The sequence below is a fragment of the Strix uralensis genome, chromosome 1 (genome assembly GCF_047716275.1).
Source record: "Strix uralensis isolate ZFMK-TIS-50842 chromosome 1, bStrUra1, whole genome shotgun sequence".
NCBI lineage: Eukaryota > Metazoa > Chordata > Aves > Strigiformes > Strigidae > Strix > Strix uralensis.
Window position 1 is genome coordinate 43,849,010 of NC_133972.1, and position 27,998 is coordinate 43,877,007.

Genomic DNA, 27,998 nt, shown 5'->3' on the forward strand with positions numbered 1-27,998 from the left:
GATTTCTGGGCAAGAGACAGATACTGGAGCTGTTCTGAGAATATCTTCATTCCTCTGGAAATGCAGAGTGCTCGCTATCAGGAAGAGACAGCCTTCATTTCCTTTTGTCTGTGGGCAAGACAGGCTGTCTTCTTCATGCTGGTTGCTTTCTTTGAAGGAGGTCTGGCAGAAAGCAGGCCCTTTATAAAGGTGATCTCCAGTGACATGTAGCAATGTTCCTTGAGCTGTGTCAGTAGGAAACATCCTAAATAAGAGACTTGCAGTAGAAGGACAGGACCTCACCCTGAACCAATTGGCTTTCCTTCCTGTTGCCTTGAGAGCAGAATTTTGCTCCTGGAGAATGCTGACGGTCAAGATCCAGGCCAGCTGTGATAGAGCTTGAAGACATGAATGAACAATGCTGTCCTGGGGGCACTGACGTTGCTTGGCGAAAATTCTCATATGATATTAGGACTTGAAGTTCTGAATTTTAAGAATTTGAGGTTAACTGGGGTCAATCTTTCTGTTTGTAAGTTAAATCCAACTTGCTCTTTCACCACTGATTCCCTGGGATCAGCGGGTGGTATGTTTTTAAAGATGAAACTACCTACTGTTTGAGGGATGGGAAGAGGTCTGCAGTATCATCTCTGCTCTCTCTGTAAAGCCCCCTCACTTTAGAACAAGCTGTCTTTGTGGGTAACATCAACTGCAGTGCTTTTGTGTCTGTGCAGAGGACTCCTGCCCCTTTCACCTCCTTGAGACCATTTTTTCCTGTGTCTTTATCCTTCATTCACTTGGGCACTTCCTGTCATCTTCCTGGCTCTCAGCCGTACCACCCTGCTCTCACTTTTTCCTGCTTCCTTGCCTACAAGTGGAAGTTTCGCCCTGGCTGAGTTTCCCGAGGTCAGCAGAGCTGCTGTGCCTGACTGGGATGGGCTGAATCAGAAGCCAGAACTCACCTTGTGCAGGAGACAGGACCTCACAGTCCCAAGGAGTCGGCTCCCACCTTTGCTTGTGGTGCTGGGATGAGCTGGAAGGCAGCTCCCAGGCCTGCCTGGTAGGCAGAGGCTGGCTCCAGTGCGGTGGCTCCCAGCTTGTTCTGCACACAGGCAGGAACAAAGCTGTGCTGATTTCCTCAACCCCAGGCACCAGCCACGCTTGGGAACTGGCTTCCAGCTCTGCTGCTCGCCGAGACAGACAGGAGTTCAGGGTTTGGGCTTCTGGTCTTTCTTCCACAAAGCGTGAAGGGAACAGGAGACCAGCTCCTGGCCCAGCCTGTGGGTAGGGAGTGTCTCCTGGGAACCAGCTCTCTGCACCCACAGGAACTAGCAGGAGACAAGAACTGGCTCTTGGCTGGTGTTGCTGGAGGAGTCGTATGGCAATTAGGAAGGTGTGTAGCAGTTGGGAACCTCTGGCCTTGAGCTTGTCTTCAGAAGATATCTTTGCCCAATATTTTTGGCTGAGACAGACTGACATCGAAGCAGGCACCATCATGTGAGACAAGCACCATCTGAGGAAGCTCAGATCTTGTTGCTGTTTCCATCAGTTAAAATAGGTACAGTCCAGTTTCAGCACTATATGGTCCTTTTTACTGATTGTACAACTTGGTGTGTTTCAAATAGTTGTTTCTTCACCAAAAATGCAATGTATTACCAAAAAGTCTGCCAAGCCTGTAATAAATCATTGCCCAGTTATGACTACTGAATGGAACTAAACCGTGAAACTTGCATTTAGGTGTGACCAAATTTGTCGTGCTGCCCCCCTCCTTGTAGCAGAGGTCTAGGGTTAAAGTCTGCTTAGTGCTGGAAGTGGTGATAAGTTTGCGTTCGTGCCTGCCATGTCCCCCCTATCCCCTGTCCTGCATGTCACTGCTCCTGTAAGGTAACTGCAGAAAAAAGGATCTTCAAATACTGGTATTTTTGTAGTTGATTTGTTTGAATGTAGAGAACTCTGGGAATAATACAAAAGCCTGAATTACAGTGACACAAAACTTTCATTGTTAGCAGCTTGAAAAGATTATGCTGAAAATTGGTTAGCTTTAGTCATCTTTTTATAAATTGTCTTTTAATTTTAATCCTTTCTTGCTTGACTTCAAAACTTGAAATATGTAGTCGAGTCTCTTCTAATCAAATGCTGTAAGCATAAAACGTCACAAATAGAAAGATTATTCAGAAACTATTTATGAGGGTGTTCAAAAGTTTATGATGATTTTGGTAAACAAAAAAATTATGTTTGTTTTACAATATGTTACTAATTTATAGGAACAGTATTGCTTTCCTGTTAGAAAATGTCATATTTGTTTATATGCTTGTCTCTGTTGTTATTATTAAATTAACATTTTTCTTTTCTTCCCAGAGGATGCTAAGCAAGTTTTTGGCCAGACCACGATTCATCAGCACATTCCTTTTAACTGGAATTCAGAGTTCGTACAGCTGCATTTTGGAAAGGATAGAAAAAGGCACCTAACATATGCGGAGTTCACCCAGTTTTTACTGGTGGGTCTAATACAATACAGTTTATCAAGAGTAATAAGGAGGATGCAAGAATCAAAGTATTTGCACACTTGCCAGATTCCACACTGGTAGGAAAGTTGAAAGATAGACCAAGTGTAGCTTTTACAGAGTGCTGGGCTTTAGCAGTGTGTTGATAAATAGAATACCCTTATGGTAGAATTGCTGATTCAGGCTAACTAGGTTTTTTTCCTATTGTTTTTGGCACCTGTGTGCAGAAAGTGATCTTTTCTACACTGTTGGGTAGACAGAGGCATGAAATTAAAAACCTAGAACTCTTAAGTCTGAACGTCTCCTGTGTATTTAAATCCATGAGTCAAAGAATGTTAAGTAACAGTATCGAACATTTTGGACCCAGTTGCCAGACTGGTATTAAGAAGTACTTCTGTCTGTTTACCAAACGTGTATTTAATTCGGTGATGATATCCAATAAAGATGTTTTGCTGCAAGCCCTTTCCACACACTTCTTTACTTTTGACATTTTTAGAATGAAGAGTATCTCAGATAAGGAAATGCTACTTAGCTTTGCTTGTGGTATATAGAGAATAAAATACTCTGTTTTGGAAGGAATTCTTGGCTATTTGTACTTTGGGGTACTTTGTTACAGAAAGTAAAATAATTGTGCTGATAAAAAAATAAACAGATTATCTGCATTTCAGCAGTACAGTTAAAAAAAGTCTTCAGTAGGAGAAGTGATGGAACACGTGAGTTTCTTATTTGTATTCCTTCTGAATACTTAATGCCTATATTAGTATTTACACTAGAGAGTTTTAAAATGGGAACCTGATTCAAGACTGCAAGGTTTCTTTTTTTCTTGTTTACACAAGTATGTTAGTTCACAGTAGGGGGTGGTATCATTTTGATGAGGAATAATTAAGATAATGCTATTGAGACAAATGTTTTAAATTGACTTTGTAGAACAGAGCCTAATTAACTTTGTATGAAGAGGACGTCGGGTATCACATGATTAAGTTGTATTCCCTTAGGTTTTGTATTGACTTTTGTAACTCCTAAGCAGCTAGGACATAAACCAGTTCTGTGACAGAATAGTGAACTAGAACCTCTTTTGGATAAAAAAGCAAATGTGTTACTTGATTAGGAAAAAATGCCTCTGGCCACATTTTCTGGTGTTCTAGTACTTCCTTCCAACTACAGAATAAGCCCTGGATATATATCCTGATTTTGGTGGATTAAAATCACAATCTTAGTAGAGTACCGATCCTGTTTGCCTTATGTGTCTGTCTGTTTAGAGATCTGAGGAAAACCTGAAGAAAAACCCAGAATGAAAAAAGGGACAGTTTTTTGCCAAAAAGGGGTGGGGAGGGGGAGCAGTAACAGAGGTTAGAGCCACCGACCTAGAACAGCCTGTAACCTCATGGCTGGGTATTTGGAATATTTGAGTTTGTTCTTTGTGTCTTTGGGTTCTTTTGTGTTTTTTCTTTGAATTAAGAAAAGCAAGAGGCAAAAGGCAGTTTTCTAACTTTGGAGATGGGTCCTAACTACTAGGCTTTCTCATCCCGTGGAGGGGTGTTTCTCTTTTCTTGTCTGAAAGGACTTTTCTTGGATGTAATTATATTCTGGGGAGAATTTTATTTGGTTTTGGTGTGTCTTGCCCCTGCTTTTTTTTTTTTTTTTTAACTGGCTCTACTGCAAAAGTGAATCTTAGCTAGTTGCAGTGCAGAGTAAGAGGTTGTGCTGGAACACGTCAGTAGTCCTCATGAGCCAGACAGCCTTTCTGGTGTGGATCCATATAGGACAGAAAGAGGGAGGAAGAGCAGAAACCTGGAGAATAAGGATGACTATTCTGGGTGTCCTCTAGAGAGGTGAGATGCATTTGGAAAAAGTTCTAATAAAGATGTTGTCGGCATTGGTGCAGGCAGCAAGAACTTTCAAATAAATTAATTGTCCTAAGACTCTGCTGAAGCTGTCTGCTATCAGTACAGTCTGTTAGGATGCTCAGTGAGTCACAGTAATTGGGTACATCTGTTTATCCAGTTTCTAGAACTGTAGATCTTTGAAACACCTAAGTTTTCCTGCTGATTCTTGCCTTGCAGCATTGTATTATAGATACTGAAGTTTGGGCACAGAAATGACTTTCAGCACAAATTGGAGAGTTAGTGTTCACAGACATAGAAGTCTTCCTTTAAGCTCTGTAACCTTTGGTACTCAGCCTTTCCTTCTGACATTCTGCCTGTGCATGAGTCAGTCTCCTTAGTCTGATGTCTAGACCTTGGACCTTAGACAGCAGGAGACCACAGTGGATACCAAATTACCTTTCTGCATTCCTGATGTGTGAATGCTCTTTACATTGCACTTAACATGGACCAGATGGTTCTGTAAGGCGCTTCAGGTACTGCTTCGTAAGTACAATGCAATTTGCAACTTTTAATGAAATAATCCAGCTAGATTCAAATTCATTCATGTTGGGTCCTATTATGCCACATAAAGTTGTTACATATTCATTATGTCGCAGCATTTGGGCTAATCATCACTTCTGGCAAAGCTGAAGGTACATGGAAAAATAACATTAGTATATTTTATCCATGCACAAGATGGATCTCTTCTGGCTTTAAATAAGAAGAGTTTATATGGGATTCTGAATATTTATATCCTGCCAGCACTTTTTTGTCTGCAGTAACAGAGATGCCCAAAAGTATAGCCTCCAAACTGCTTGACTCTAATACAGTTAACAATCTATTTACATAAACCCGGAGCTCAAGGTATGTTGTTTTATCCTGCTTCTCATTTTGCTAGCTTAAAATTAGGTCATATATCTACACTATGTATCTGTTTGGATATGGTCATGTTCCATCATTGCTTAAGTGGCAAGTCTGCTTCACAAAGAGCAACACTGGCCCCTTTCTCAGCGTGTAAATCTATTCCGCAGGATGAATTTTAACATATGCTTATATGTGGGCCTGGTAAATCCATTTCCACATTGTCTGGGAATTTATTTGTGCCCAGCATATTAGTTGATGAAGTAGTACTCTTTATAATTGAACCCTGGGATCTACTCCAGTGGAAAGGATTGTGCTGTGTCTGGTGACTTGTAGATCCATTGGGATGGAACCCAAACATAAATTTCTATCTAAGTGGAAAGTAAAGAAGCTTTTAATGAGCTGTAAGTGAAAGCTGAGGTAAAATCTCTAGATAGGAAATAATTTCATCAAAATTCTGGTGCCAGCATGCCTGCCATGATGTGCAAATTAATTTTTCACTAAGTCTTATGCTACCTGGGGGAATTCTGGACTTCCAGCATCAAGGGAGAAGCTTGTTTTGTAAATGTATCTAAGTTTACAGAAAGTCTAGTTGGAAATGGTTCTTTAGGATGTGTAATTTATATTGCAAAGCAATGAGGATTGTATTTCTTTAAACCTTAATCTGTCTAGGTAAACAATATTGGACTGAAATAGGTGAAACAGTAAAAATTATTGCAAGTCAGCATCTCTAAACACTATAATTTTGCTTTATTGTTTTTCAGCTTATTTTTAAGGTGTTATTTTTTATATTAGCTGCATGTACACAGCATAGGCAATGTTACGAACATCTCAAAGATTTCTGTGAAAAATTCGTAGTAGCTACTGAGCCTCATTTTGAAACATAATCATGCTGTGAGATGTCTCAGCTTTCAGGCTTGGAGACTAAGGGAATAGGTAGCCTTTCTTTTGAGTTAAACACTTCATGGAGTTTATTATATTGTTATGCAATGTAGAGTCTTTAAAGAAGTGACATCTGTCTGTTTTTCTTGTGACAGACTATAGGTGAAATTTAGTTTTGAGGCTAAGTGTGTTACCATGTAATGATCTGATCTGCATGTTCTTGTATGCCATGTCGCTGCCATGGTCATGGTTTGGGAATGTCACGTGGCTGAAGGCCCCTATGCTTTTTTTCTGCTCAGTGCAACTGGAAAATGCGTAGCACAGCTCAAAATAACTGTAGCCTAAAAAGACCCTACCTTTCTGAGAAGGTGGGATGAATCTTCTCCATCTATTTGAACTATGCTTAAACCATTCCATTTCTGAACTAAGGAGGAGGTGCAAATAGGGAGCTCCAGGAGACTGACATCATCCTATTCAAGCATTTTGTCTTGCTGTCTATCTGCGGCTAAGTGGCTCTTTCCTAGCTGACAAGAACATGGGCAAATGGCAACACTGAGTCCTTGACCATGTGTTTAACCAAGTGGGATAATTCTTTTCTCTAGTGGGTTCCACAGGTACCAAGAAGATTGAAGGGAATCAAGGAGAGGATAGGGTGTTTTGGCTTGTACTCAGCTGTAGTACTAACAGCCTTTTTGCAATTAGCTGGGTGATGACAAGAAACATGCACTTAAGGTATCTCTCTGGAACATGAGCCTGGCTTTGCTTCTGTGGCTGAGACACCACTGTCAGCCAAGGTGGCACCAATGGTATACACACCTCCAAACTTGCTGATGGGTGTATGCAGATGGTAATAGACTGGACTGCTGCAAGTGGTGCCCATGTTTTTTACTGCATTTTAGTACTGGATTCTGCCAGCGCTACACTGCCAGCAGTTTCAGTGGTTAAAACAAATTGAATGAGAAGGAGAAGAAAGCAACATTCACAGTTTCCCATGTAATCATTCTGCTAAATTAAATTTATTTTTTCTTTGCTGATGTTGCCACTTAATGACAAACAGTTTTGTTAATTTGTTCATACCTGTCCACCTGCCAGGTGGTGAGTAGGGATACAAGAGTTGTTATACTTAACTCCTCTTCAGAGCTCATACTTAACTCCTCTTCAGAGCTGTCTGCCTCCTGAGTAGCTGCCTGCCTCAAGTATTTTTGTGTTCTTGTGCTCCTCCCACTGTAAATCTCCCAAAATTGCTTGCTTCCAAATTTCTGTTGAAATTATAGTCACAATTGGAGTGAAGCAAGAGCTTACATGGCTGCATCCAGCCAGAGTGAATATTATTGCTGAATTATAACACCTCCACATAGGGGGCTGTAATGTAAAGGAAACGTGACAGAACTGAAATTGTAACACTTCAAATTATAACCCCCACAAGCGTTTCTCATCAAAAGCAGAAATTTCTGAATAATTCTGTGAGTGAAACACAGTGTTGAAACAATGATCAGTCCTTACCCCCCCACCCCTTTCCTCCTTCTGCCTAATTTATTAGGAGGTTTTAATCATACCTTTCAGGCCAGGGTACAGTGTTTTAATTAGAAACTAGGACTAAAATTGGAGAGGTCCGGAGGCTGAAATGAAAAGACAAACATGGTTTGAGTGGCAGCATGCATCGGTGGCCATGGTGCAAGCCGAATGAGCAGAAGGAGGGATGGTGGCTGGAGGCCTCCAGCAGGTCTGATCCTATACTGGCTGAATTTGCCTTTCACTCTTCACTCTCTATTCCCTTGAATGCTGCTGTGAGATAAATACCAACTTACAGGATATCGTATTCACTGTGAATACATTGTGCTGACGATTCTTGACTAGTCTGAGTCTTGGCTTAATATGACTTTTAAGGCATATATTTGCAAATACAATGTAATTAATAGGGTAGTGTCATGGTCCGCTGCAAAACTTGCTTAGTATTGCTGGCATACTTTTGCTCTGATTCCATTTTCTGAACAACTGATTATAAATATGTATTCAGACTAAGCACTGTATTTCCAGTGAATAAGTTTTTATAAGCCTGAAATTTAAAGAGAGTACATGGCAATGATTTCTTTTCCTCCATTCAACAAAGAAGTATAGACTGGGAAGTCTTACTACATCACCGAAAGGTATTTCTGGTTTTAGCAAACCTGTAGAACTGAGCAAAAAGCTCATATGTATTATCAAGTTACTATCTGTGCAGGATTGTTCCTTTTAAATGAAAAATAAAAAAATAAGAAAGTAGTCTAACAGTAATTCATGAAGGAAGGGTGAAGGTCACAGTAAGAAAAGATACAGTTTTGAGAGATTAAATGCCTTTTTTTTTCCCTCCCCTTTTCTCTGAGATACATTTGAATCACAAAATGAGATTATCAGGTGGTTGCATCAGATAATGCTTGTGATTGATCTCTGCCTGTTACTACTGCTGAAATATTGAGAACTGATCTTTAATCAGTTGCGATGCAAGGAGTCCTAAATTAAACTGCTGGTGTCTTTTGTAGACAAATAACTTTGTTTTAAATGAGGATGCTTTTTGAGGGAATGCTTTCAAGATTAGTGGGTGTCTATGTGAAAATCTCTGATGATTGCATTGTCCTCGTTCAAGGAGTAGCAAACGCTTTTACAGAAAGTATTTTGACCTGCTGTGACACATGCAATAAACTGGATAATGCACATCAGGGAACACTTTAATGTTCATGAGTGGGAGATTACCTGCACTGTTGTGTTGATATGTGTCCTCCATTTCTCAGTTAAATGAATTGCATGACCTAATGTCCAGACAGCAGAGAAATCGTGATGGTTGTCCTAGATACTGAGCTCAATGATAGAGACCATATATGCCACCGATAGAAAAGGCTGAAAGTTACACATCCAGTATCCAATTAAAATTAGATTACATGTAGTCGTGAATTATTAAGTATGAGATATACTGTAGGATTGCATTATATAAAACTGTAGTGGTTTAGCCCCTGCCGGGGTCCGAGACCATGCAGCCGCTGCCCCTCCCCCGCAAAGGGAGTGAAATACAAAGCCCCGAGACTGAGATAAGGAGAGGTTTAATACAACAGAGCAACAGCAACACAACAAACAATAACAATAAGAATAACAGTCATAACAATGAACAGAGCAAAGTATATACCGATACAGCAAAGAGAGAACCGGCTGTGCCAACCCACGCGATCACCGATTCTTCCCGCGCTCGCGCCAGGATGTGACGTCAGCATGATGTATGAATAACCCGGCTAGAGCTTCCCCCCACTGCTGGGGAAACTTAACCCTATCCTGGCTAAACCAGGACAAAAACCTAACTATTAAGGTGATGATTTTGAACCTAACTTCTTTTTTTTTTCCATATGTTTTCAGGAGATACAGTTAGAACATGCAAAGCAAGCTTTTGTGCAGAGAGACAACGCTCAGGCTGGAAGAGTCACAGCTATGGACTTCAGGGACATTATGGTCACTATCCGGCCACACATGCTGACACCATTTGTAGAAGAATGTCTAGTAGCTGTGAGTAGTTCTGGTATCCCAACTGGCAAAGACCTGGGATGCATTTTTTATGTACCTCGACCACTATATATGGCATGTAGTCCAGGTTATGGATTCATATTTTAAAGTTTAGCAGTTTTTATCTACACATACGAAAGTTAGCCCTTATTGCAGAATATGTATCCTCAACGTTCCTGGTCTCCTGAGACAAAAGACAGAGCAGGTAGATAGACCTTAGTAACAGCCTACAAATGTAGAGTTTGCCTGACTATTTCCAGTCTTTCCATCATAGTAGATGGTGTCAACTATGTCAAAATGCCATTGCATCCCAATCAGGAAGTCATCCTCAAAGGACTTGTTTTGTATTGTCAATTCTAAGCTCCTGAGTGCAATTTCCAAGCACCTGGGACAGTGTATGAACTGGAACATCACCCAAGGACATTCACTATATGTTAACTGATAGTTGTTACTCTTGAGTGTACATCTTTTTTCAGCTTGAAGTGGATAAATCAAATGAAATATTATAATTCTGCAATTTCACTGAAGTAGAAAAAAAAAGGTACATTCAGTTTTGACCACAGTTTCTAATCTTGGGAACTTGTAGCAGCACTTTCCAAGTAATCCGAAGTCTGGCCATATCCAGATTTAAAGAAATCTGTTCTGCTTTGACTTGCAAGGGAGAATTCCAGGGAGATGTGTGAAGTGATGAGAATTGCAGACTCTGGGTAGAATATTGGAAACATACAGCAAAAAACATAGCCAAAAGACTTTGGGACTGACAATGAGATCTGATAACTTTCTTCCTTGATTCTCTCCCCAGTCTTGTTATCAGCTTTCCTGGGTCATATATTCTCTCATAAAACATAAGATCTGATTTTTAATTCTCCCTCAAGGTCAATTAAATTTTGACAAGTTTATGCATTATTATCAGAAATTTGCTTGATCACCAATCTTATACTTTAAATAGGGAATTGATCCAATAATTCTTCTGTGTGCAGATCCAACACCACTTTAAAGTAAAGGTTTATGCTCAGTTCTCATTTGAGAATGAATAACTGTTCCAACCTTATTGTTCCCATTTTGTTTGACTGCCTGATATAAGCCTGAGAGCTTACTGCTGGTTTTCCATGACTAGAAATGCCTATGAATTTAAATGTTTCAGTTGACCTTTTTCAGAATATGTTTTGATTTTGCTGAAATTTTCTGTATAGTAATGTATTTTACATGTAGAAGTAGATTTCCTCATTACTAGAAGTAAGTCAACTTATGAAACATTTCCAACTGAAGCAGTACTGAAACTTAAACTTTGTAAATTACTACTGGTTTTGTTGTTATAATCCTGCATATGTATTTGTTTAGGTTTGTAGGGTGGAGAGAGTTTTACATTCTGGTCATGATTAGTTTCAGTAACATAAGAATCTTTCATAGTTTTCTTTATTTTGCAGTTTTTTAAAAAAAGCAAGCCTGTGCTACTGTTGCTCTTGTAAAATAACATTGTTTGAAAACCTTTATCTCAAGATTTTTCTTAGTCTTGTAACAGTCTTCTTTCTCTTTTCTTCTTTTACTGTTTCTACTCTAGGCTGCTGGAGGTACCACTTCCCATCAGGTCAGCTTTTCCTATTTTAATGGATTTAATTCTCTTCTTAACAACATGGAGCTCATTAGAAAGATCTACAGTACTCTGGCTGGAAATAGAAAAGATGTGGAAGTCACTAAGGGTTGGTAGAAATATTTGCAGTTTGGAAGTTTCCTTGGGCGTTTCGTTGGGGCGGGTGAAGGGAAAGACCTCATCTGTATGCTTTTAAATCAATAGGAGGGGGGGAAAGCCTGCCTCATTAGCATTCCTTGGTATGCCACTCAGTTTTGTACACTCCTGTTGGAGTCCACCCTCCAGGTTTTTCATTTTGTTTCAATCAGAAAAAGGTCCTAGTAAACTGGCGGTGGGGGCAGGGTGAGTAAAGTATGTAAAGATATTTAAAAGTTTAAAAAACTTCCTAGGACTCCTGCCAAATTGGCAGCCTATTAAAGTGACCTTCAAGGGTAGTTGAAGAATTCCATAAACTTGTATTGGCGGCACAGTAAGCTGATCTACAAGCTTGGAACAAGATGTTATCTGCTATATCTAACCACTTTTATAGAGAATTCCCCGTGCAATGCCAAAGTTTCATTAATGTGGCCTACTGGGACTATGCATGAAAAGTTCCACATCTCTTGACTCCTGGGGTTTTTTTCTGTTTGCTTTTTATTTTATTTTTTTCCCTCTGACCTGCAACTGATTGATACCGTATGTCAAATATCCTAAATCCTGCTGATAGTGCTAGGGTTTAAGACCAGAGAGTTGTACTTATTTGCATGAAGGGTAGACCATTTAAAATATATATTTATGTAGTGGCAGGAACACTTTTGTGGTGGGTCACTTTTATTCTCCTTCTCTCTCCCCCACCAGCATCTTCTACTTAATACTAAAATGAAAAACAACTCGGGGGTGCCCTGGATTATTTGTTATGGTTTGATTAGGTTTTCTTTTCTGTATTTTTATTCTGTTGCAGAGGAGTTTGTTCTGGCAGCTCAGAAATTTGGTCAGGTTACACCCATGGAAGTTGACATCTTGTTTCAGTTAGCAGATCTGTATGAGCCACGGGGGTAAGTGGAGAATTATCTTTCCTCCTCTCTTTCCTTTCCTCCTCTTTCCTCCTTGAGAGGACTGGGAGGTGGTGCTGGGAAACAGGAGACTGTAGTATAGTGGCCATGTGCAGGTAACTTCTTGTGATCTCAAAACCCATCTGTGAGCAAATGCTAAGCTGAATTAATTTCTTCAGGCGCATGACGTTAGCTGATATTGAAAGAATTGCTCCTCTGGAGGAAGGGACATTGCCCTACAACCTGGCTGAGGCTCAGAGGCAGGTAAGAACAGAAGCCAATGTGATGCTATTATCTGCTTCCAGTGCCAGGTAAATAGACAGCCAGCCTCCTTCTGTGTTGTTAGCTAAGTTGCTTTTCTCTTGTGTTCTTTAATATCTGTGAGGAATACCTTCTTGTTAGAATTTATTTTTAACCAGTTGAATGTCCTCTCCATCCCTTCTCTGTGCCCTTTTCTCTTAGGCTGCATTTTGACAGAATAAATGTAATTTACTTTGGAAAGATAAATTGTATATGAGTGTCATACAGCCATTCAGTAAATATTAGGTGTATACCTAATTAAGGTGTTTATGTTTTGTGATTCTGTTGCTCTCTGTTCTTTTTAATGAGGAAAGAAGACTTCCTGCTTTGAATATGGATGGTAAATTCAGCATCTAGCCTATTAAAGGCAGCCCTTGTTCTGACCACCCGTGCATGTTCCTGGCTTCAGAGTATTCTCTGCATTATCTTATGCTCTGCTGAATATCAAAATGGGAGAGATGATGTTTAGTCTACCATCACAGTTTCAGTAAAAGCATTAATATTCTCTACACTTCCAAAAACTAAAGGATATTGACTTTCAATGGTATAACAGCAAATGAACTTTTATTGTGTTTGAGGCAAAAAGAAATAGGAGTGTTCTTTAAATGTCAAACCTGTTTATCTTTTAGTTTTCATATTATTTTAGCATATCTTATATTTTCATTGACACAAGTTTCTATCCAGATAGACTGAAAACTAACCCTCTGTTTCTGTTTCTCTCTGTCTCTATTTTAAGGCAGTCTTAACTTTGTGTCTTATGAGACTAAGGGTTTTTTTGTTGGGTTTTTTTTCCTGCTCTGGGTCTGTGCGGAGACGCCAGTTTGACCACAATGAGTTGATGCAGGCTACATTTTTAGGACTACCAGGCCATAAGCCAGGCCTGTGTGTGTGCGTGTACACATGTGTCTCTTTTGCTTCTCTTTCTTCTTCTCCTCCCTCCCCTATGTGTGGACACCCCCACCACTGCTCCAAGACAGTATCTGGGGTGGCGGTTTTCTTGTTTGTTTGAGCAGTGACTAAATGTTGACTATGCTGGGATGGATTCAAATGAGTTGGCTTCCGAAAGCTCACCATCTATTCCTAGAAGACTCCTAAAGGAGTTGAAAGCATTTGCATTGGACTGAATATCAAGTAACTTAAGTTACAATAGGTGGCAGTAAAATGTAGCCAAAAGCAAAGTGCTGAAATTAGCAGCTTCTTCAATTTTTGCTTTGGGACCACTGCCTGCTAGTATGATATATACCATTTTAAGAGGCTAGGACATATGAACCTGCATAAATCTTGCCATTTCTTCTATATATGTGTCCTACCTTTTCATTTTTCCATCCAATTCCTTTTTAATGTCAGCTGCTTGATGCTGAGACTGAAAAGATTTTCAGCTACATTGATTCCATCCATTTATTTTCTGACCAACTCCAGCTATGTTGGAATATTAGCTAAAACCTGGACACATTTTCAGAAAGAAATATATCCTTATTTTTATTTTGTCCTTTTACTTGTACTATCCTAAAAAAAAGTATTACTAAAGGTGATAGTAAGTCTGGAAGGCTTAACGCCTCTGCAGAACTTGTGTTTTCCTAATTCTTTTTTTTCATTAGAAAGCAATTTTAAGTCTGGAGCACTTCTGAAATTTGCTTTTCATTGGGTTGAATCTAGTACTCATAGACTGTAAGCAAAATGAAATAGTGGAGGTGCTTTATGAAACCTTATTTTCCTTTAGCTAATGTGTATGAACAATGCTTGCATACTTGTTTTGATAGCCTGAAAAGTAATAGGTATACCTGGTTTTGGTGACAGTAGAAAGAAATTCCAAACTGGTGTTGCATTTAGCTGTAAAAAATTAATGACTTAAGATGCAATATGTGTGCCCTCATATGCACATTTAGACCATCGATTTTGGAGTTGTATAATTTTGTTGTAGCATCACTCTTTCTTTTCTTTGCTGTTCCAATCTGAAGAGGCTACCTTATGTGGCACTTAGAAATCAGTGGAAAATAAATAATTGAAAACAAAATCTCCAGCGTACTGTGGGATTTTTTGTAGGTATCTGTATACTTACATCTGTCTGACCATGAGATATTCCCTCATGAAATACGATGTTCTGATTATTTTTCTTGTCTTTCTTTTTGTTTTAAATCCTGCCTTGACAGAAAGCTCCAGGTGATGTGTCTCGACCTATTCTCATCCAGATTGCAGAATCAGCGTACAGGTTTGCCCTTGGTTCAGTTGCTGGAGGTCAGTCATGGCTGAGCAAAAGAATATTCATCTTCATTGTTTGAGTTTTTCCTTCTTTCTTCTGCCCTCCTTCCCCTTCTGCCTTTCATTTAAGTGTCGAAGGCTTCTCAGTCTTTCCCTTGGAGCTGTGTCTAAGGGATGGGATGACTATAAGATCGAAGGGGGAGGGGTCGGGGTCATCTGGTCTACAAGAGTTTTGGAATTTACAAGCCATTGGAGTTTGCAGATGGTGTTGCTATCTGATTTGTCACCAAACCAGTTTCAGAAGAATCAGATTAATAATGAGGTAGAGCCAGGAAGTGCTTTTGGTTAAAACTGTGGGAGGTAGTTCAATGTATCCAGAATATATTGTGGAGAAAAAAGACACAACTTGATATGTAAATTTGGAAGATGAGTTGCGGTCAAACGCTGCAAATGCCAAATCATTTTTTCTTATAGTGTGATTTTTATTTGCAGCTGTTGGAGCCACTGCAGTCTACCCAATTGATTTGGTAAAAACTCGAATGCAAAACCAGCGCTCTACAGGCTCTTTTGTGGGAGAACTTATGTATAAAAACAGCTTTGATTGCTTCAAGAAAGTGCTACGTTATGAAGGTTTCTTTGGGCTTTATAGAGGTAAGTTTAAAAGGTGGTATATACTAATGATAAGATACTAATAAGAATTCAGTGGGACTCTGGATTTTTAAGACTTTTTTGTTAAGATTTCAGTTTTGCTTGGATTGTGCTTTCGCTTCTACTCTGTTATAGGTGAAGGGTTTGCAAACTTCTTGATAATTAAAACTTAATTTTAATGAGTACGTTTCTGTAGGACCTTTCTGTCCTTTCCTTCCTCATCTGAAACAAGGCAACAACAGCAATTTCCTACAGCAAAAATACACTGTTAGTCAAGTGTTCATTTCCTTAGCAGTCCTTAGTACCAAGAATGTTTTGTCCTGTTTGGTAAGAAGTTAGATCATCCATTTTTGAGTTTTTGTTTCAGTGTTCTTTCTTACCTGTTTTCTTTCTATTTAAAAACATGAAAACAGAGAAAATATGGTACCTTGTTATTAACCAGATCTCTTTTTGTGGTATCTTTTGTGACAGAAAGGTCTCTCTGAACCAGTTGCATGTGCTTCACTAATCATTGGGAATAGTCATCTTTATCAAGTTTTATGTATACCTCTTCTTAGCTTGTCACTGTTGAGTCAGCCAGAGAGATTAGCTGGGTTTCAACCCACTTAGCTTTATATATGTAACCAATACACCCAAGTTACGAAGTTAGCTGTTCTAAGCTCCCTTCGTAGTCAATGGAGAAAGCTCCAAAAGCTCATTTACTCTGTTCACAATGTAAATCAGCCTCACTTTGAGTGTCTTAGTTAAGTGCCTGCAGTTAGATGGTGGCTTTTTTTTTAATTTGTCCTTGTCCCAGTTATGGCATCAGTGGTGTAAGTTCAGGTAACACAGAAGTAGTCATAAAGAATCATGAACTACTGCATGAGACTGTAGTTCTCTCTCATAGAGATAAAGCAAATTATATTTCTGGTATCCCGGTTACTGAGATCTCTATCCCCCTCTGCCATATTCATTGTGGAGGATTTGAAACCTGCGTTACTACTTATTTCATTTTTAGCTGGTTTACTTAGAAAGTTTTTTTAACTTTTGAAAATAAGTATGTTGTAGTGACAGAAATTAATTGCTAAAAGCAGTTGAATCAGGAATGAAGAGTGGAGGATTTCAGTAAAATACTGTTATGATCTGGCAGAGCTATATGCACCTGAAAAAAAAGAAAGTTTATAAGGCAATGTGTGAAACAACATTAAAACTAAGTGGTGTTATACATGTACGCTCTTTAACATACGACCTGAGTTACTGGAGGTTAGCTAAGTAGCTCCTCCACAAAATTATTTCAGCACAATTGCAGATGAGAAGGCTCTGTTATTATTGACTGAGTTTGAGGCAATTTTCTGAGTAAGCCTGATAATTTAATAAAGAGTATTGACATGGTTTCTATTTTGTAAGGATTTGTAGCAATCAGAATTTTTGTAAAAAGTCCCAGTTAGTGGCTAAAGAACAAAATGTATTCCCTGAAAATGTTTGTCTGCTTCTTCCAGGATCCTAAAAGAACAAATATGCAGAACTCCACTATTTATCTGCTTCTGTCTTATTGAAACTCTGAAGCACAGTGATTTTTTCACCTGGAAAAAAACCCCTCAGGAATTTCATAGATGTGTATACTTAACTCCATTTGCTTGTTGTGTTTCTAGAGTGATTGTTTTTGTTGCCAAATTTGGGGAACTTTATGAACCTTCAGCAGTATAGCTCATCCTTCTGTTCCCCATCCCCTTTACTACTTCTCAGTCTTCCAAGGAGTACTGAATAGTGAAATCTCAGTTTGGTGGAGCTGATCTTCTAAACCCAGCACAGTAATCTCATTTCTGGATTATATAGTAGAAATCATGTGATGACAAAGGACAGCATCGTTTCAGAGGCAAATTGAGACCTGCATTTCTACAGATTCTCTACTTAAAGTGCACCCTGATTTAACTTCTCTTTTTAAAAAGTCAAATAGAGAAAACTCCTTAAAAATGTGGAGCTTCCCCTGTGCAGTTCTGTAAATTTGGACTGTTGCTTGCTTTCTAAGGAGATGATGTTGGAGAAAATTGAGCAACTGAGTGCAGAATGAAAGTTTCTGGTTAAGGTTGAGAGGACAAGAAAATTTAAAAGGAACATTTTATGGATTAGTATATTGACCCAGTTTAATGCAGTAAATTTACAGCATCTCATTCTAGTCTTAAGTACTACACTAGGTAAAACAAACTATAGAATACATTACTTTTTGCTGCTCATCAGTAACTGGTATTCTTTCTTACACTGTGGTGCATTCAGAGTTAAGTAAATGTGGGGTTTTTCCCCCACTGGAGGAGGGAGTAGTCATTGGTAGAGTTCTCTTGCTTAGCTGAATAGTGATGCAAAACTTTATAAAAAACATATAGTAGAAACATTTGGAGCAGTGTTCTCTCTGTCATGATGTACTGCAAGAAAGCAAGTAGGAATTGTAAACCCTACTCTGAACTCAGCCATTTCAGATGATATTTTTAATACAAGGCGCATATTTCCATCCAGTGAAGTGAACTGATTTTTTTTTTTTTTATATCATTATTTTATTCTAAACTTGGAAAGGGCAAACCCACCATATTCTAACCCACCATCTCAGATAAGGATAAATTACACCATCTTGTGGATATAAAGAGAGTACTAAATTTTCTTTAATGTCATTTTGGGTTCTAAGGATAATCAGTGTTTCCATCAAGAAGATACTTTGATATTAAAAAAACCCCAACAAACATGATATAAACCCCTGTAGAATATGATATGCATTATTTGAATGCTGTGTTGTTAGATTCATTCTTTTTTTTTAAGACTGTACATCTGAGATAAATTTGTCATCTGTCTCTTTCTCAGCATGGCTGAAGAGAATACTCATCTCATCTATAATTTACTGTTATGTCTACATTTATATCTGAAATACATATTTAGAAATGCACAGGTATTTATATATATGCAAATAAAAGAAAATTTTGTAAACGGTGATTTGTCAACATCTCTTCCAACTGATGAGGTCACCTACATTTCTTAATATTATTTTAATCAGAAGTCCATCTGATGAGTCACAGAATGCTTCACATCTTAAGCAGTGCATCTAGCAGAGATTTCACTTATACTTGGTAGAGATTCTACAGGAAACTTAAGTGCCAGAGATAAAATGTAGCTCCTGAAAATGTTCAGTAGCCGTGCTGTTAATGCCACTTCTCCTAGAGGATGAAAAAGGCAGGAAATGCTGCTGAAGACTGTCATCTGTGATCATTAGCTGTTAAGGAACTTGTTTTATTTCTTCTGATGGTGCTTCTAGCACTGCAGTGACTCCAGATGCCATCTAATCTTAGATATTAATCATTCATTCATCATCCAACTGCAATATTACTGATGGATTCCCATGCTAATGATACAAGACTGTGGCAGAAACTTTCCTCCGGAAGTATGCAATAAAGTGCCAGAGGTAAAAGCCTACACCTATCCAAAGTTCTGTCAAAGCATAAAATCTTCAAGAAATACCCCACTTCCAGCCTGGGGAGCTGTGCTTGAATGGCAACTGCTGGTCAGTTGTCCAATTTCTCACGTGAATCCTGTAATAGAAAAATTTGGCAGTATTCTGTTACCGCCTTTCTATCAGATGTCCAAATGGTTTCAAATATTTTACCTAGACTGAGCAACAAGTCCTTCAGTCAGTGGGTTTTTCTAATATGAAGGGACAATGACGTCCATTACAGTACAGCATGAAACTGAAGTTTCATTGTTAGACGTCTGAAAAAATACTTTGGCCAAATAAGATTTTTTTTTTTTTTACTCAATGCCATCACTACGGCTGGGCTGGATGAGCTATTGCTTGTATATTCACAATGTATTTAGACTGATTTCAGAAAGTAACTTATATGACATTGCAAACTGAATGCAGCTCTTGGAGCTCTCGTGCATATACCTTCACCTTCCCATAGAGTCCTACTACGACAGTGTGTCAGATATGAAGTGGTACATGGTAATTGCTACTAAAAAACCTTGGATATATAAAAATGGGTTGAATAGCATGTTTGCTGTGTACTATACTAGCAGGCTGCTTATGTGTAAAATGTTATTCTCTGATGTTATAAGAGGCATACCTTTTTAAGATGCTGTCAGACATTTCTAAGCCTGTCCTACATCTGTGTATGTGTCATATTGCTGATCTGCTAATGCACAGTAACACTGAAGAATTTCCAACATGTCAGGATAACCCCAACAGAAAAATGACATTTTCATACGTGTCCCTTGATGTGCTTTCTTTCTTCCAAAACTTACCATCTTTATCACATTCAGAAATCTTTCAACGGTGTTTCAGGGCTCCCACCAAAATGATAAAGAAAATAGAATTTAGTTTTGATGGTCATAACATACAGAATGCACAGGTACCACTTACAGATAGCTTTATTACATTGATATGAGAGCAGATGAAGAATCGCTCTACTTCCCTAAGCTGCTGGAGACAGTAGGCCTAGCTATAAAATTTAGTATTAAAATTAATGCTACCTTTTTTAGAGTACTGTATGCTATCTTGCAGTAAAAATACACAGCATTATCTGTAATTAAACTTTCAAAGCACTTTTATACTATAAAATCACGTGTGAAATAGAGAAAAATGCTCTGGGTTTTTGGTTGTTCAATTGGGTTTCTTTGGTGGTGGTTTTTTTTTTTTTGTAACTTCTACCTATTCTATTTAATCTTTCTCTTCTACTTTGAAGTTTTATGGAAAATTTTTGAGATGTAACAGTCCCATTCAGATTTGAGTGCAAAAGGAATGGATCAGAGGGGGGAAAAAAACAACTTGTACTAAGATAAACATGTTTTTCCTGTGTTTTTACAAGTGTCTTAGGAGATGAAAAATGGTAAAAAGGTCATCTTCAAATCAGTCTAGTGAAAATGAATTTGATTTGTCCTGCCTGTGTTGCTTCCAAAACTGGAGGCTCATACAGGTCTCCAACTGAACTATTTTTATGATTTTATATCTTGATATTTTAGAGTGCCTTTTTGTGTTTGATACAATACAGCTTCAAAGTCATGTTATATATGGCTTAGGTGTAGTAATATATGTGATTTTAAAATTAATGATGTCCAGGTTCTTTTGGAATTACATACCTGTTTACAGACCTGCTCTAATTCTACTGGATTAGGTTTAGGGTCAGGTAGTGTGCTTGTAAAATATATGGGATGTTTTTTTAATCTCTGAAGAGAGAAATTCATTAGCCATAATGTCTATATGAAGCCGCACATGCCCTATAGCAAGATGTAAATGTCATAGCTGTTGCAAAGATAATTTTGCCTGTATAAGGCTAAAACTGAAAAAATCCTTGTGTTTTCTTCAGAGTGCTGCAGAAAATGTAGTATTTAATTACACAATTCTGTCTGTCTTAATGGTTTTTCATTGAAGTCTGGATTCAAGTCACCTTTGCAACTAAAACTGTTTAAGAAATCCAAATTTTGAAATTCATCTTACTCTACAGAATCTTTTTTCCGAACAACTGTATGTGAATGTAGTGTTACTGTATTCTTTTGTTTGAGTATTAAGCCATATGATCATTATTCAACATAGCTGTCTTGGGTAAATGTTAGGTGTATATGTATGTCAGCGGTATATGCAATTTATTACTCTTTTTGACACTTGAAAAACAAGAATGCTAATACAGGTGCAAAATTTTAAAGGCATTAATATATAAATGTGGCTGGCCCTCCTGCTACCACAAGCTAAATGGTGTTCTTCTCCATTGTCATTTCCTTATTAAGTGCATCAGTAGTAACCAGTATAAGCTGATGGATGGTAGCAGGGTGGAAGAATACACTAATCCAATGCATGTACTTTTTTCTCTTTGTTATTCTGATGTTTAGCTCTTTGGGAGAATTCTTTTCGGCAAGTTAGCTCTTACAGGTGGAACCTTAATTGTTGTCTTTTCCCCAAAAACTGAAATCATGGAGAGGTGAAAATGTCAGGCATTGTAGAAAGTACCCAAAGATGCTGCCTGAGCTACTAAAACAAACGGGGTCTTTGCGAGGAATTCTAGCTGAAGTGATTTTCTCACATTTCTGAATGGTGTCCCAATGTCATTTTCCTGATGAAAGCTGGCAACACCATTCTAGCCCCAGGCTTAGCTGGTAAGCTTTGCATATTTTTAGGTTATGTTGTCCAAAAGTTTACAAAATATCGACCGTTCATTTCAAGCAAGTGAAGCTGGTAGTTGGAGATTCCCGCTTTCAGTTCTGTAGCGCATCACTTCTAACAAAATAGAATAGGAAATTCCATACCAGGGAAGAAAGCAGCATAACTTCCTTTCTTTTAAGAACTGGTGAGTTAGCTGGGCAGAGAGCTCAAGAATGCAGTCATACATGTTTGAATGTTTTTCATTATTTTGAATCCTATCCCCTTGGGTCCTGCCACCTAATGCCATTGTTTTTGCCAGAAAAAGGTACTGCACACGTGATTTTTGAAGTAGAAGCATTGTGTATCTCACAGAATTAATTAGAAACTCTTAACTTTTATGTGAAGGTGCAGAAAGTAAATGTTAGTTTAGCACAGAGTACTAAAACACAGTTGGCAAATCTGTATTAGTGTTTGAGCGTGAAGTGAGCTCATGTCACAGATTCAAAAAAGCTAAAGAAATATGTATAGGCAGTGATAGCACTTGAAGTGGTAGCACAAAGTTTGTTCTCAAAACGGAATGTTTAAGTACTCATTAAATATAAGAACACATAATTGCTGTAAAAATTGCCCATTTCTAGGTGGTGATCTCTACGTATATTTTTTTACTTGTTTAGTTAATACCAATTTACTTGATGCATTGAATTCTCTATTTCCATGCTACAGGTCTCTTACCGCAGCTATTAGGAGTAGCACCAGAGAAGGCCATAAAACTTACCGTAAGTTTGCAAATGGATTGTTTTCACATTTCTCCACATCGTAAGGTCCTCCATCTAATTACAATTAGTGTGTAAGGATTTTTATCCTTAATGTGTCAGCATATTAAGAGTGTTAAGAGTGGTAGCGTGTTCCCCAGGGCTCAGTATTGGCGCCTGTTCTGTTTAATATCTCTATCAGTGATCTGGATGAGGGAATCAAGTGCACCCTCGGTAAGTTTGCAGATGACACCAAGCTGGGCAGGAGTGTTTATCTGCTTGAGGGTAGAAAGGTTCTACAGAGGGATCTGGACAGGCTGGATCGATGGGCTGAGGCCAGTTATATGAGATTCAACAAGGATAAGTGCCAGGTCCTGCACCTGGGTCACAACAACCCCATGCAACGCTTGGGCTTGGGGAAGAGTGGCTGGAAAGCTGCCTGGCAGAAAAGGACCAAAGGGCGATAGCTGGCTGAACATGAGCCAGCAGTGTGCCCAGGTGGCCAGAAAGGCCAATGGAATGCTGGCTTGTATCAGAAATAGCATGGCCAGCAGGACTGGGGAAGTGGTTCAAGTGGTTCCCCCTCTACTCAGCACTAGTGAGGCCGCACCTTGACTACTGTGTTCAGTTTTGGGCCCCTCACTACAGGAAAGACATTGAGGTGCTGGAGCACGTCCAGAGAAGGTCAAGGAAGCTTGTGAAGGGTCTGGAGAACAAGTCTTATGAGGAGTGGCTGAGGGAACTGGGGTTGTTTAGCCTGGAGAAAAGGAGGCTTACTCCCTTTCACTCTCTACAACTACCTGAAAGGAGGTTGTAGCGAGATGGGTATCAGTCTCTTCTCCCAAGTAACAAGTGATAGGACGAGAGGGAATGGCCTCAGGTTGCGCCAGGGAAGGTTTAGATTGGGTATTAGGAAAAATTTCTTCACTGAAAGTGTTGTCAATCATTGGAACAGGCTGCCCAGGGATGGGGTTGAGTCACCGTCCCTGGAGGTATTTAAAAGGAGTAGATGTGCTAGGTTAAAGCTAGGTTGGACTTGATGATCTTAAAGGTCTTTTCCAACCTAAACAATTCTATGATTCTGTGATTTTTGCTTGATACAAACTTAATTACAAAAAGCACAAAGCAACTGTTTATATCTGACTTGTATGCCCTTGTAATGTTCACAAGTCACTTTCAGATAGATACATACATATATATATGTACGTTTTAAGAATCTTACTGAAAACTTATTTTTAGACTCGCAAAATATAAAAAGTTTATTCAACTTGTTCAGCTCATCTGCTTGTTTGTAAGTAGTGCAGGCCTTTGGTTTCACTTCTTAGCAAAAATTAATAATTATTTATTGGACTTGGAGGGCTTTTGTTTTTGTATCTCCACATGTTTCCTGTATGTTTAATTCTAGTGCAACAGGAGATAATATGATCATGTAGTGAGGTGTTGGTAAGAAAGGAACTTGTTTGCATGCATTTTTTTTCCAAAATGTTTTACTTCTGTAAATTTGTTATTTCTTGCATGATTTTAAGGCACTGAAGAATTTCTTATTACAAACCAATTGTAATGTATTGGTTATTCACTGATAAGCTAGTATTCACCACAGCTACTAATATGCATTTTAAAAAAAGAAAGGTACTGAATGCTATTAATTGAATTACTATTGTGTTAAAACTTACTATTGAACCTTCTGATGTTAATTGAAATTATATTTAAATTTGTAAATTTAGTGAGCATTTCTAAAATCTGAAATTATTTTATCATTAATTTTCAGATAATTATTTAGTTAGTGATTGTTATCTTTTTCAATGGCAAATATTTGAATTATGCTGCAAATCTTTGTTAGAAAGAAGGACATAGTGAGCTTTACAATATTTCGTATAAAATCTAAGATTTGTTTGATATCTGCTAGTTTGGTAGCTTCATGCATATATTTGCATTTTCAGTTGCACAGAATTTGCAGCTGATGACTGTTTTCTCCGACCTGTTAATTTATCAGCTTTCATAAATGTTTGTTTTTTAAGGTTAATGATTTTGTGAGAGATAAGTTTATGACTAAAGATGGCTCTGTCCCACTGGCTGCAGAAATTCTTGCTGGTGGCTGTGTAAGTATCCTTGATTTCCTTCATATGAGATTCATGAAAATGCAGTGTGTAAGATTAACTATGTGGACTAAGGCTTTTGTTTAACCACAGATCCGGTTCAAGAGCAGACTCTACTAGAGCATCTCAGTTCTTTCCTAGATAGGCCAGCCACTCTTGATGGAAGGGTAAATGTTTCTGTGCATCGTGCCTTTTAACTGCGCTGTATAATTCCCACAGCTTAGAGTTTGTTTCCTTAGTAAAGAATGTGTCTTTATTCATGTTGGCTGTAGCTTATGGCCTAAGGAAGATTCATGCTAACCTTTCCAGAAGTTAATAATGAGTTACTGCTTTGTGGCACCCACTCTGCCACGTCACTTCTTTCCTGATGTGTTATTGCACCCACTAACTTTCACTTTTTGCAGTGATACTGACTTTGTGAAATGGCAAAAACTACTCATGCTTCTTTGAGTTCATAGCAGACGTAGGCTGTGTAATGTTAACTCAGTGCATAATGCATTCCTGAATGTAGGCTGTATTTAAAACCCACTAAGTTTTTAAGAGTGTTTTGCTTGTACAAAGTAGTACCTTAATGAACAACTGGTGTATTACTGGGTAGATGATAATACTTCACAGTTTGGTCTAGTTCTGTCCATATTACAGCTTACTTTATCTGGTGTATTGATTTTGTTCAAGCAAATGTAAATACTTTAGGTAAAATGAATAGTTGTTCAAAGACCAGTGCACTTTACAGATAAAGAACACTGTTTATTTAAACCGCCTTTGATCACTGGGGCAGAGCAATGTTGGTATATTTTCAATCTATCTTTGTTTCTGCTGTCATAAGACAGATGAGGTCACATTTTCAATCAGCTTCTACCTGTGTCGAAAACTACAGTGAGCAGTGACTTAAAAACAAATGCTTGTGTCTTAACCTCAGTAGGTGCGGAGATTTGTGTTGTATGTGCTTGCAGAGAGCGTACTATGATTATCTGAGCCTCAGGGTGCAGTGGCTCGGTTGCGTTGCAGGCTGAGAAGCCCTGGCTTTCTGTAATTCTCAGGAGATGGGGCAGGATTTGGCTGCTGTCTCACTGCTCCTTCTGTTTGATCACTGACCTGTTGTAGACTGCCAGGTAGGATCCCCTTGTTCTGTAACTTTAGGAGCATTCAGGGGAGAAAAAAAGAAGGGGAGGGAGAGAAGAATGTGGGTCTCTAAAGCCCTAAATAAAAAGCATGCTGTAAATGAAGGAAAAATGCAATAAAGTGCTTGCAGAGTAAAAAGTATTTGCCCCTTACGCTAATAAAACATCTTATGAACATAGCAGCCATAGAGAATTCAGCAAAATTTTCATTTAAAATGTCATTTGATCTGGAGTTTTTATTTTTACAGACTGCTGTGAATTTTTTAATGCAGTACAAAAAGCACTCTTTACAGAGACCTGTCATTCATGAGAATGCTGCAGCAAGCTTTTTGCCAGTAGTTCATTGTAAACTAAGGATCTGCTTTAAGAGATAGGTGGTTTGAGACGTATTTTAAACATGCAGTAGATATTGGCTTGTCCTATTTGGTATTTGAAATACATATTAACAATGAGATGCTGCATGAAGTTGTAGCAGTAGACGTGCGGTGGCAGAATGCCCTGAGTTTTCTTTTAACTGGAGTGCTCCACTTAAGGGCATAGTCTACTGCCAGGTAGATAGGTTGCAACTTGTCTTTTCTGCAGGTGGTCTTTGGGTTTTTTTGTAATTTTAAACCCAATTCAGACTAGCAACAGAGACTCATTACAAGTAGTGCCTAGTTTTTTGGGCTGAATTTTTCTCTCATAGTGTAAATATATGCATAAAATATGAGATGCCAAAGACAGGCCTTTTCCTATAGCTTTCAGCATTATATTGGCCTAACTTTTTGTCCCCTTTTAAGCCAACATGAAGTCTGTGATTTCACTGTAGAAAAAGTAAGGAGACTGTTCAATGCTTTTGAAAATTTTCAGTCTTGGATTTTTACCTCATTTCACAATGTAGTAATCACCTATGTGGGAGGCAAAAAGACAGGAGTGCATGATGTGTTAAGAGTCTAAAAAGGGGCAGCCAACTAAGATGAATTTTATAAAAGACACCTGCCCTATTACCTTCCGCTCTCCACATCTAATTCTCAGCTGTGATTGTGTTACAAACACAGGTGTTAGATTTTCCTTCTTCAGTGCTTCTGTTTCCTTGGAGTGTATTCATTGCTTAGGCAAGGGCTGTGTGCTGGGATGCATGCTAGATTTTAATGTTTTAAATACCAACCCTTTGAGTACAGTATAGCATTAATACCTAAGAAAGGGAGGACGGAGCAGATACTTGGATGGTTTGGGTTGTTCAGCAACACAAAGGGCTTTGAAGGGGTCAGTATCACCTGAGTAGCTCCACTCTGCTGTTTGCCCAACCATTGCCAGGCTTGACTTTTAAGTCCCCAAGGAGTTCGGTTTGCATCATAATTACGGAGAATTAGTACACATGGCTGACTTTTGCACTTGTAACTAAAGCTGATTGTTTCATTGAACAAGTCTTTTTCTGTTTTGTAAACTGTTTTCCCTGCTGGAAAAAAAAAAGAAGGAAAGAAGAAAATAGATCTTTTACTTCTTGACCTCGTGGCACTTAGTTCAGTTAACAGCCTGTTTCATAGCTTTTTATTATGTGAAGATGAAAGTGATAGGTTGGTTGAGATTTATTTTTTTTGAGACCCCCAAGAATATAATTAAAAGTATAACCATTATATTTTTATTCAGAATCTTAAGGAGGGCTGTTATGTAAATTACTAACTCAAAATTTCCATCTCCTTTGTTTGTGAGACATTTCACTATTGACTATGGTATTTGTTACCCATAAAAATATATGTAACTTCCAGATTAGCACGATGCCTGACACCCACCATGTATTCTGGTCTGCTGTGCATTTAGGACTCTTCATCACTCATGCGAATCCTATATAGCCCTTATCATTATTAGGCTACTAAAAAACTTCAGTTCCAAGATACAGTGTAATGATAGTTCAGAGCTAGGATCTGCTGAGCATCTAAACCACAAATCCGACTTAACCTCCTTGAATGAGAAAGTGCACAAATATGCTAGGTTTGATTTCTGCTAATGCTGTAACTACCTTCAGGGATTCTTTAATAAAAGGATGATCTCGGGTAAGCTCTAAGTACAACTTGAAGTCTTTTTTTTATGGTGGCAATAATCTTGAAGTTTTTGTAAGCTTTTTTTCCATGGTCTTTCAATTTTTTTTGTATTTTAAATAAAAGATAATCGCTAGTCATACCAATTTTAGCTGCTTGCTTCTTTTAAACTTAAGTCGCTTAAAAGCTTCTATTAAAAGTAACCTGATTTTTTTGATACAGCACTGGTCATTATTATTTTTTGAGTTATATTAACCAATTGAAAACGCTGTAAAAGTGGCATAAGTATTATTTTGGGGGTTTTAAGGTGTTGCGTTTTAACACTAAGCTTTTAGGTGAGAGTCATTTTGCTTAGTTCCTTAACTAAAGCAGTTCCATGTTTAATTGACAAATTTACATTGTGTGTCTGGAAGTAACTGGGAAAGAGATGCAAAGATTCAAAATAAAGAGTGCTCATAAAACACAAAATATTAAGAAAAACAGAGTAAGTATTATAACATGACTAAAAAGAAATAGTTATATAATGTATGTTGCCTTG

The 27,998-nt window shown here is 38.3% G+C and overlaps 1 protein-coding gene across 3 annotated transcripts in view; it reads left to right on the forward strand.

The window, feature by feature from the left end:
• The window catches only part of SLC25A13 (solute carrier family 25 member 13), a 102,486-nt gene that overhangs the window by 47,785 nt on the left and 26,703 nt on the right, over nucleotides 1–27,998 (forward strand). For all 3 annotated transcript variants that reach the window (XM_074863986.1, XM_074863997.1, XM_074863974.1), the window contains 9 exons: nucleotides 2,335–2,474; nucleotides 9,470–9,616; nucleotides 11,175–11,313; nucleotides 12,145–12,238; nucleotides 12,415–12,499; nucleotides 14,686–14,770; nucleotides 15,227–15,385; nucleotides 22,197–22,249; nucleotides 24,244–24,324. In XM_074863986.1, coding sequence (XP_074720087.1) covers nucleotides 2,335–2,474; nucleotides 9,470–9,616; nucleotides 11,175–11,313; nucleotides 12,145–12,238; nucleotides 12,415–12,499; nucleotides 14,686–14,770; nucleotides 15,227–15,385; nucleotides 22,197–22,249; nucleotides 24,244–24,324 — 983 coding nt within the window. The remainder of the gene's footprint in view (nucleotides 1–2,334; nucleotides 2,475–9,469; nucleotides 9,617–11,174; nucleotides 11,314–12,144; nucleotides 12,239–12,414; nucleotides 12,500–14,685; nucleotides 14,771–15,226; nucleotides 15,386–22,196; nucleotides 22,250–24,243; nucleotides 24,325–27,998) is intronic.